Source organism: Pecten maximus, chromosome 2 (genome assembly GCF_902652985.1).
Source record: "Pecten maximus chromosome 2, xPecMax1.1, whole genome shotgun sequence".
Lineage (NCBI taxonomy): Eukaryota > Metazoa > Mollusca > Bivalvia > Pectinida > Pectinidae > Pecten > Pecten maximus.
In genome coordinates, this window is record NC_047016.1 from 44,727,765 (window position 1) to 44,739,286 (window position 11,522).

The 11,522-nt window shown below is 37.2% G+C and overlaps 1 protein-coding gene across 1 annotated transcript; it reads right to left on the reverse strand.

Moving 5' to 3' along the window:
- Positions 1-816: 816 nt before the first annotated feature.
- On the reverse strand, positions 817-10,904 carry LOC117322218. The gene is made up of 2 exons (XM_033876993.1): positions 10,495-10,904; positions 817-2,054 (listed from the first exon to the last, which is right to left on the reverse strand). The coding sequence occupies exons 1-2, from the start codon at positions 10,709-10,711 to the stop codon at positions 1,570-1,572; spliced, it is 702 nt and encodes a 233-aa protein (XP_033732884.1). The 5' UTR covers positions 10,712-10,904; the 3' UTR covers positions 817-1,569.
- Positions 10,905-11,522: the final 618 nt, after the last annotated feature.

The following is an 11,522-nucleotide window of genomic DNA, read 5'->3' on the forward strand; positions in this document are numbered from 1 at the left end:
CAGTCGGTCTATTCGTCCCTATACAATGTTATCAATATCCCTCCGTCCGTCTATTCGTCCTTACACAATATTATCACTATCCCTCCGTCCGTCTGTTCATCCTTACACAATATTATCACTATCCCTCCGTCCGTCTGTTCATCCTTAAACAATGTTATCACTATCACTCCGTCCGTCTATTCGTCCTTAAACAATGTTATCACTATTTCTCAGAAAGTTTTTTATGGTTATTTCTTGAATTTCATTTAGATTCAGTTTGTATCAGTTGAAGTTTGTAAACCATATATTTCATAGAGTTCTTAATGGATATTTTTCCGATTTAATATGTAGTCAGCATGCTTTCATTTGATTCAGACAAAGAAGATATCAATGTTACAGAGATCCAATAAAGGTCACTTACTCCAAGGGTACCAAAAACCTCTCGGATCTCTTATTTCTTCCTTTCAATCTACATTTTGATCTTATGACTGAAGAGATGTTTTCACTTATCGTAATCTTGATTTCTATTATCCATTTGTGAAATAAATTATTGATAAGTCGTAGGAAAGGTTGACACTCACTTGGCCAATACCGTGGGGTAGATGATGAAAATAAGATGACAGACACTGCACCATGTAACAGACTCGCTTGCCAGTCTGGAAAATCGCCTAAAATTAAGATAGTCATTAAAACAAAAAGATTTGACAAGTGAAACCTTTTTTATTTAGCCTGAACTAGATGGCCACTGTTCCAAGTTTATTTTTTTATGATTGTATCTTTCAATTTGCACATAAAAATAAAAAGAAGTTGATTTCACTTTCCTTCCACCTTTTTTTATGACCGACCCATTAATTAATGTCTTAATTCTTTTTAACATGAAATGTATGTTTCCTGACTGTCCGATGAGATGTCAAAGACAGGTGCTAATTGTATAGGACCAATCGTGCTAATTGTATAGGACCAATCGTGCTAATTGTATAGGACCAACCCAAGATTGGTCACCAATGACACAGCGCCACCAGTATACAAAGTAGGGACACAATTAGCTACACACATGTACACAATTAGCTACACACGTGTACACAATTAGCTACACACGTGTACACAATTAGCTAAACACGTGTACACAATTAGCTACACACGTGTAATTGTACACAATTAGCTACACATGTGTACACAATTAGCTACAAATGTGTACACAATTAGCTACACACGTGTACACAATTAGCTACACACGTGTACACAATTAGCTACACACGTGTAACTATACAATTAGCTGCACATGTGTACACAATTAGCTACACACGTGTACACAATTAGCTACACACGTGTAACTGTATACAATTAGCTACACACGTGTACACAATAAGCTACAAATGTGTACACAATTAGCTACACACGTGTACACAATTAGCTACACACGTGTACACAATTAGCTACACACGTGTACACAATTAGCTACACACGTGTAACTGTATACAATTAGTTACACACGTGTACACAATTAGCTACACACGTGTACACAATTAGCTACACACGTGTACTCAATTAGCTACACATGTTCACATCCATCACTGGTCTGTCGAAAGTTCATCCATCTTCACACTTGATGTAAAACCCATATCTTAATTCGTTCTCATCGCTCTCTTGGGGTTGTGATGTAATTTTGTTCAAGGTTGAAAAGAGGTCATCTGTGTTGCAACACCCCTTTATGGTCTCACGGTGAGAACTGTCATCAGAACGCTTCCTTTTCTGGCGAGATATTCTTTCTGATGGATTTGGGCTGATTTGAAACATGTCTGTGTTGTCGGGCAAGGGGACAGACACAATGATTTGTGGGGATGACGAATATCCAGGAGAGTCGGAACCAGGTGACGTCGCATTGCCACCTATGTAAGGGTCACACAATAAGTCAATCTGTGACTCTTCATCTGGAAATCCCTTGTCCAGCATCTGACCAACAGACCCAGCAGTGGACATAGGTTGTGTCAAATCATTTGCTACAAGACTCCCCACGTCAAGTTTATTGTAGAGGAAGCTGTCGTTCTCATAACACAACAGATCCACATCATCATCTGTAATGTAAACAAAATCTACCATTACTTGGGTACTACATGAAAACAATGACCAAGACATTTGAATATAAAACAAACCTATGAAATACAGGTATGATTTAAATAACCTGACAATTATGGTAATTTGTAGCATCTTATCAAAATCACTGGGAACAGAGTGTGTTTTTTTAAGGTCACCTGAGACGAAGTCCCTAAACAATTTACATTTTCGACTACTTCTCCAAAAGCGCTGAACCAAATTCAATGAAATTTGGAAGGAAGCCTCTGTGGCTAAAGGTCAACCAAAACTAAATTATATGGGTTTTTTCAGATTCGGTCGATAAATTACTACATCAGACCAGTTTTTTTTCAGATTCGGTCGATAAATTACTACATCAGACCACAGGTTGATACAGTGGGAGTAGGAGCTAATATTTTAAGGTGCTGTGGAACAGCCACCTTATATTTTGTATAAATACTAACCAGAAGCAGATACCTGTGATCGGACAGTCCTAGAATTTGAATGTGGATACGATAATAAAATGCACTTTTTGATGTGGAGTAGCAATAAAATGACAAGCGCGACTGTGTGACCGTCGGAGTGTCGGAGTGTCGGAGTGTGACCGTCGGAGTGTGACCGTCGTGAGTGTTGGAGTGTGACCGTCGGAGTGTGGCCGTCGGGAGTGTGAGTGTTGGAGTGTGACCGTCAGAGTGTGACCGTCGGGAGTGTGAGTGTTGGAGTGTGACCGTCGGGAGTGTGAGTGTTGGAGTGTGACCGTCGGAGTGTGACCGTCGGAGTCGGAGTGTGACCGTCGGAGTGTGACCGTCGGAGTGTGACTGTCGGGAGTGTGACCATCAGAGTGTGACCGTCGGGAGTGTGAGTGTTGGAGTGTGACCGTCGGAGTGTGACCGTCGGGAGTGTGAGTGTTGGAGTGTGACTGTCGGAGTGTGACCGTCGGAGGTGAACAAGTCTGTAGTTATATTCTAGATTGCATGATTATCACCAAACTTTATTGTGCAGGACATTTAGTAAATGGAAAATGTCTGTGTATATGCTTTTGGGGAAAATACTTTATTTCGCCATTACTTTGGTCAAGAAAAGATGCATAATTACTAAGGGCCAACTTTGAAGTGTAATATTTAATTCTTGGATAATACTGGATATGGGCCGAATGACTTTATAGCAATATTAATCCATGTAAGACACAAATTAGAAATAAAAATCAACAGGAACTATTGCATCAAAAATGTTTATTAACCCAAGATGGGCTGATTTGGAACTGTTTCAATGTCCATATTGAATTGTGCTCATTTCCGAATTTCTGTGACTTGTATTTGAATAAAATGAAAAGCTCATGAAACCATTTTCTGTATAAATTCTAAGCAGAAATGACAAGTTATATATTTATTATCTGTAAATAATGAAATAAGTCGGATTAACCAACATCCCTTTCCGGGCTAAAGGTGGGCGTGTGTTGGTCAGAACTTCTGGTAGGTTGCAATTGTCATGCTATAACCTTTAATCAGATTGGTGTTTGGAATTCTGGTTTATGCCATATGTTGTATTGTATTCAGTTGATAATAACCCTATGACATCGATAATATGTATGACTGGCTACAAATAGTATGCTTATCTTTGACCTTGAACTTCATTCAAGGTCACAAGGTTCAAACGTTGAAAAAATCGAAAATTCAAAATTCTTTCAAAACTATTTATTTGGGTCATATTTTAAAGGACCTGCTCTTTTGAAGGCGTGTGCGATGTATAAAGGTAAAATTAATTAAGAATGATGCAGATATGGCACTTTGAAAAAAAATCCCGCCAAAATTAAAAAATCGCCCAGAACTGCACATAAAAGGTTTCTTCTCTTTTATCTATTCACATGAGGACTGGTTGTGTGGCACACAGATAACATGTGTGACTGGCTACAACTATTATGTTTATCTTTGACCTTGACTTTCAATCAAGGTCACAGGGGTCAAATGATAAAGAAAATCAACAAAAAATAAAGATATCTTTCAAAATGATTTGTTTTGGTCACACTTTAAAAAAACACCTGCTCTTATGGAAGTGCAAGGTTTCTAGGTCAAATCATCGAAAATGACGCAGATGTGGTCCTTTGAAGAATGTTTCCTATCCCAATATTCTTCAATCAGTTGAAATATACTGATTTACTAGCAAATATTGCTTGTTTGGGGTTTGTATAACTTTGTTTGAAAAATCTACCTTGCAAATATTACGTAATTTCACTTCCGGTAAAGTTGGTAATTGGACACTTCACCTGTGACCCATGCCAATTTGGCGACAGTCGGACTTTGTCACGGTTGACTGACTCATGTAATTATCCCCTAGAGGTCAATTAGTGTCACTGACCATAGCTAACATACACTTTGGTGAGTCGGTATCAAATTTGCCACCATAGATATCACAGCAGTCAAGTAATTTTACAAAACATATCCACAAAGCAAGTGAAGTCTACTGTATTCACAGTCATTCCAGTAGATTGCAGTACATACGTATACTTATTGCCTACATCTAGTGCTTGCTTGTGTGAACAATAAAACAATAAGAAAATAGTTCATATATTTCTGTTTGGCTTCACAAATTATGCGATGACTGAAGGTTTAAATGGAGCGAATAAACGATGTATTGAATTATTTTTATGAAATATTTCAGTCATAGAAATTTTTCTTGTAAAAATGTCGATTTCGGGTCTATTTTGGTAATTCAACTATGACGGCAATCGGATCGCGTATGATTAAAACATTATTTTAGAATACTTCTAGGTAAATTAGATTAAAAATATTTTACATATGACTTCAATACACACATTTTGGTGGATCAACTCGGAAGGCAATCAACTGGCCGCAAATCACGAATGATTAAAAAATTAATTTAAAACACTTCTCGGTCAAATAAACCCATTATTAGCTCACCTGCCCAAAGGGCAAGTGAGCTTATGCCATGGTGCGGCGTCCGTCGTCCGGCCGTCCGGCTGTCCGGCGTCAACTTTTTCATTTAAAAAACTTCTTCTCAATAACCAAGAGGCACAGGAACTTGATATTGGGCCTGTAGCATGCTGGGGTGAAGGGCTACGAAGTTTGTTCAAATCAAAGGACCTTGACCTTCATTCAAGGTCACATGGGTCAAATAGGCTATAATCTTCAAACGGCTTCTTCTCAATAACCAAGAGGCCCCGGGACTTGGTACTGGGCCTGTAGCATGCTGGGGTGAAGGGCTACAAAGCTTGTTCAAATAAATGACCTTGACCTTCATTCAAGGTCACATGGGTCAAATAGGTTATAATCTTCAAACGACTTCTTCTCAATAACCAAGAGGCACAGGGACTTGATATTAGGCCTATAGCATGCTGGAGTGAAGGGCTACAAAGTTTGTTCAAATAAATGACCTTGACCTCCATTCAAGGTCACATGGGTCAAATAGGCTATAATCTTCAAACGACTTCTCAATAACCAAGAGGCCCAGGGACTTGATATTGGGTCTGTAGCATGCTTGGGTGAAGGGCTACAAAGTTTGTTCAAATAAATGACCTTGATCTTCCTTCAAGGTCACATGGGTCAAATAGGCTATAATCTTCCACTGACTTCTCCTTAATAACCAAGAGGCCCAGGGACTTGATATTAGGCTTTTAGCATGCTGGGGTGAAGGGCTACCAATTTTTGTTCAAATAAATGACCTTGACCTACATTCAAGGTCACAGGGGTGAAATCGGCTTAAATATGTTAACAATAATTTTGTGATAGCCAAGAGTCCCCGAGACCTGATATTAGGCCAATAGAATGCTGGAATGAAGGACTAGACAATTTATTAATATGAATAAACCTAGCTTACTATTATATTGGAATAAAGAGGTAATCAGCATAGTATCTGTAGAAATGACCTCAATCAACTTCAAAGTTGCTGTAGAGCCAGGTGAGCGATACAGGCCCATTGGGCCTCTTGTTGTAGACTTGTTTTATCCCCACCAATTAATTATATATATAATGTCATAGTATTGCTAGATTTTGTTGGTATAAAGTCAGTCTTCAGTTCAGAGAATCGACAATATCATTAACGTATACAGAAGTGTCTTATTTTCTTATTTTCATTCTTCATTGAAACTTATTTAGTTATGTAGCATATACAGTACACCTCTAACACCCTATTAATACACAAATGGTGGAGAATGGACTGGATGGAAATTGGCATTGTTGTAATATAGTTTATATAATATACATGTTAAAACGAGGTAACTTCTACAGCAGCAATTTTAGACTGAAAATATAATTTGTAAGCTTTACTGTAACTCCACTCACAAACTATATATACCTCTCTGGTGAAATTGGGTTTTGATCCCCATTAGTGGATGGCTATTATGTTATATACATATTGACTGTCGTCCTGTAGCTGTTGGGGGAATAAGCTCAATTTGACCGAATAGGCATACTTATACATTTCACAACAATTCAATCATCTTTTAAGAAGTTACTTTCTTCTAATCAGGCAAAAATCAGAACGAACTAAGAAGATGTCTCCCTTCTTATTGTATAATCCATATTGGTTGTATGTAAATAATATGTTTAAGTTTGTTTACCTGTTTTATGTAAGGAGAGGATTTATATAGGCTCTGCCTGATGTCCTATCCTATATTGATATAACATCAGTCAATAAAATATGTTGAAATTGAACGTATACAGAAGTGTCCGGGATAACTTACAGCCCAAGTTATTTCTGAAGAAGTCATTTAAAGAATTCCAAACCTTACAAGCACTCCTCGTAGATGTGTACAACGATTTGATGGCATTTCAAAAAAATGGCTGGTGCCAAGACCCATCTGTGGTCTTTTTTAAAATTTGTTGTTTTCTTATTTTTATGTTATTTTTATACTTATTCCATTTTATCATAAATATAAAACGGGGATCGTGCAAAAGTTCTCTGACTTATATGAAGTCATTCCCAAACAGCATTACGCCACACATAAGTAGTTACACAAGAATTCAAATAAAACATCAAATGATATGATTTTCGGGAAATTGTGTTTAGGTTGGATAGAGATGGGGTGTAAAAAATGCATTGGGGGGGGGGGGGGGGGGGGGGGGGGGGGGGGGTTATGTGAAGATCTGCTTCATTTACAGTTATGAAGAATACTTTGGATAATATACAGGTAAGGTGATACCTATCGGTATAGTCATAGCAGTAAAAAATGAAAGGCGCCACGGGAAAAGAGATTTATTCAATCCTCATTTCGGTACATCATTTTGATACATAAGTCGACATTTAAATTTTAGTCAATTTTTAAAGCTGCCTATTACAAAGTGATAATAGCCAAGTAAAGCCAGACCACCAGTGAAGGCTGGGCTCAACAGGACATAGTGAAACACTAATCTATTTATAAATTGGAAAATAATACCACGAGTTTTAGTAAATGTAACGGTTACCCAATGAGTGACCAGGGAGTCCTGCTCTGCGAGTATATAAATTGTCTCTTGCACTTATCTACTTTTTTTATGTATTTATTGATGTTGTCAATGTTATGTAAATGTATATGTTGTGTATGTGTATTATTCTGATGAGTCGAAAGACTCAAAGTTTATAAAGAACTTGAACTTGAAGGGACATTTCGCATGCCCACAAATTTGTAAGGATTTTTTTGATAATTTGATGCAATATAATAATGACACCATTATCTAACAACCATGCAAAATTACACTTCGATCAAATGATTGCACCGCTGAATGTGCACTGCAGCGTGCACTCTGGTCACGGTCCAGGACATATTTTTAACGCCAATGAAGTCGTTAATTGATATTTTTTGTTATATTTTTACTGTAATATACAAATTACACATGTAACTAACACCATGCAAAACTTCACTTCGATAAGACTTGGGCATATTACAAGATTTTAGCATTAAACCTAAGAAGTTACGATAAAGTTGCCCTGCAGTCCGGCCGTGGTCGACACACGAGTGTCCAGGTAATAAAAGGGTGTCACACCGGGGTGTTCTCTGTAAGGTAGCAGTGTACTGTAAAAATGCCAAATTCTGAAAAATATGGCACATGTTTTAGATATGTAAACATTGCCAGTTAACCTTACATATATAACCTCTAATAAAGTATATATATTTGAAATCTGCACAACATTTGCAATTTTAATAGAGCTCTGAAGGATAAGTAAACTGATATTTTCTGTGATTTTTAGAGCTGTGAATACCATGGTAACAGCTTAAAAAATTCTCAAAAATTGCAAAATATTATGACATTTGACCCAAAATGGCACAATTCTCTGCACAATTTTTTTTCTGAAACCTATTTAAAATTAAATATCTCTATCCCAAAGACAGAATTAATCTTGTTTGGACATATGTTGTAAATTAAGTTTTTCCGCTATCTTACCTTTTCTGTGGGCTTCCATTTTGCGCTGTAGGCAAAACTAAATTTCCTGTGTAAACACACGTTCGGAAAATCCGGATATTTAAAATCCGGAACCAATTTATTAATTTTTGTTTTAACAAATGTGAAGCCTGTATGTACTACTTCATACTGAATATACCAATTATAGTGTACATTTATTTTTTCATTTTTTATGCATATCATAATACAGGAGTTATTTGCTTAACAAAAAAATTGCCCATGGGCCAGGCTGTCTTACTGTGGTGTGCTACCTAAGCTGACATTTTTTTTAACAATAGGTAGGTGTTGTTTCAGGGAACAATGGGAAGGCAATTATATCCTGCTTCATATAAGCTGTCTTTTTTTACCTGTACAGGTGGAGGTGTGTGTATTTTCTATAGACCTCCATTTTTCACCTGTGAGATATACCCAGAGTTTCCTAGGACTGTCTTTATAATAAATTAAACCAGATGTAAATCATCTTTGATGGTAAGTTTAAAGATACAGTAAAAATTCATTATATTGTATCGAATAAAAAAAATCCATTGACCTTGTTACTTATCTTTTTAATTAAAACATATTTCCTTGTGCAATCAATATTAAGTACAAAAACGTTGAATGTGTTTCTTTTGATCGGGCATATGTCAACGTTTTTGTATCAACAAACAGAAACACGATATTAAAACAAGCTTGAAAGCTTATACTAGTCCACTTCCTTCAATTGGAATTTACATTATTGAGATGGACAAAAGATGTGATCATATATAAACCTTAATATTATCTACTAGAAGGAGAGGGTGTGCAGGGAAGAGGGGATAGAAGAAAGTGCAATGGGCTTGCCAGCTTAATTACTAACAGCATCAAATCTCTCATGATTATAATTATCTCCATTTAGAGAAAATACAGGGTACCAAATGATTTATTAACAGAGGTAGTAATTTCCTGTTGACGGTATTACCATTCACCTACACTAGCTTTACATTAAATATTCCAAAATTATACATTACAATCATTGTAGATATCATAAAACATATATGATATAAGCAATATTAAAAACAGGATATTACAATCAAAGAACATTTTACCAAAATAACATATCAAAAATACTCATACGTAACCATAACTTATACATTACTTTAAGATTAGTTAATCTAATTACTGATAAAAGAGGGCAAAATATCACCAAAATATGTTATATAGATTCCATGGAGACTCTTAAAAATTTCATGGAGAATAATATAAGACCATCAGGTGTTAGTTGGCTTTAAAAATTCAAAATTTACAATGTGATAATATGATTGAAAATTTGTCTTTTTTACATTCCCATTTAAAATATTTAAAGTCAATTTACGGTCAATATTTAAAAAAAATCAGCGAAGATAGACAACATAGTTTTTACAAGAATTGATTTGATATACCTCTGTACCCTATGTTTCTTTTATATTCTGAACACTTTAAACATACAGTTATTACACAGACACACGTATGATTTCTACAATAGTAGTCAAAGGAATGTGTTCCATATTCGCCGTCGAAGATGGTATATACGGACTAGAAAACCGATTGGAGACAAAATGTTTTTTTGGGTAAATAAAAATTTTATTTATTCATATATGTAAGGTAGGTCTAGGTGTTATGTCACGCCCGATTTTATTGTGTTTGTACGAAAATCTTAGCGACACCAAACGGTGTCGGATAATACATGTATATATACATAGTAGTGCGCTATGGCCCTACACCAGGCATGGTGTCAGGGCCAGAGGAAACTCGGGCTATACCGTATACCGATAGATTAGTTATTGATGAACATGCAAACAATTGATTTAGTTAAAATAGCTATCGATATCTATTCGTGATCGAACTGAAAAGGTTCATGCTCGTATCTCTAGCCTTATTCACGCTTCGCACTCTCTCCAGGTGCGCCGCGCGCGCTACCTAATTATAATACAAGGGGACGCAAGTCATGCGCCCTCCGTCCGTCAACTTTCTCCGCGGTGGATAAGCATCATCATATTACTTACTTTAATCAGAGAACTTCTATAAGTCAGGTCTGTTAATTTTGACTCACCCATTATGGACGCCAGTTCGTCTTCAGTAGGTGAAATACACGACGGACAAGAGTCAGTTCTTAGGAAACAATCACAGGTACAGAAATGCTGGAGATACAGCATCCAGGTAGGGTATGTCCTATCATACAATGTATCACTTCCTGGGGATCGGATCGTGTCCTTCTCAGTCTCCTCATCATCTTCCTCGGACAGCAGGTGAAGAGGCAAGTCGTCCATTATGTCTTGTGATGTGAGTTCGCCAAACGGTCAGTGTCCAGCACGCGCTACCAAGGATCTGTCACTACCCTCTCTTTACTGGCCGGAGTTGGCCACGCTACTGACCATCAATAGCCCGTTAGAAGTTCCATGAGGAAACAAGTGTTCGTCTGATGTGATACCGACGTCCATCACCCAAGTGACCACCTGCTGACCAGGAGGTAGCTACAGCCGGTGACTATACACAGTCTATCTCTGACCAGGAGGTGGCTACAGGGGACTATACACAGTCTATATCACTTTTAATTAACACTAATTAGTACTCCAAGGAGGTGTCTCTACGTACGCGTTACCGCATACAAGGACATTTGTCTTTCATTTTTATAGACTCTACATAAACGGAAAACGGTAGCGTCCTGGAAATGCCGATTTTGATGAGGAGATACAAGAACCGCAGATGTGGTAGAAGATCTAACAGCGGACAAGGCACAAATCTCTGTACGCAATCCTTCCACCCCTGATGGACAATCCTCACATGAACCATGATGAACGTCAGCTCGGCAGATCTCGCTAGCACGTCAACTCTAAGGAGAGTCTCATTTTAATCACATTTTATTAGAAATATTCTAACTGAGATACGTCCTTTTTTGTTAACAGTATATATGTTAAGGAGATAAGCCGTAAACTGTACAATATGCCTGTGAAAGAGAACAGAATCGAGGCCCGTCAGCTTATCTCTTACTTACAACTTGATCGCACTGGTAATTCTCTCGATGATGATGATGATGTACTTTTAGTTGATTATCCTGTAATATATGAAGATTTAGATTCA

Bases quoted from the DNA above. Each gene is read 5' to 3' on its own strand.
- LOC117322218 (XM_033876993.1), bottom strand. From the start codon at position 10,711: ATGGACGACTTGCCTCTTCACCTGCTGTCCGAGGAAGATGATGAGGAG. The intron at 2,055-10,494 runs GTGAGTCAAAAT...TTTACATTACAG, and splicing joins CGAACTGGCGTCCATAATGG to ATGATGATGTGGATCTGTTG.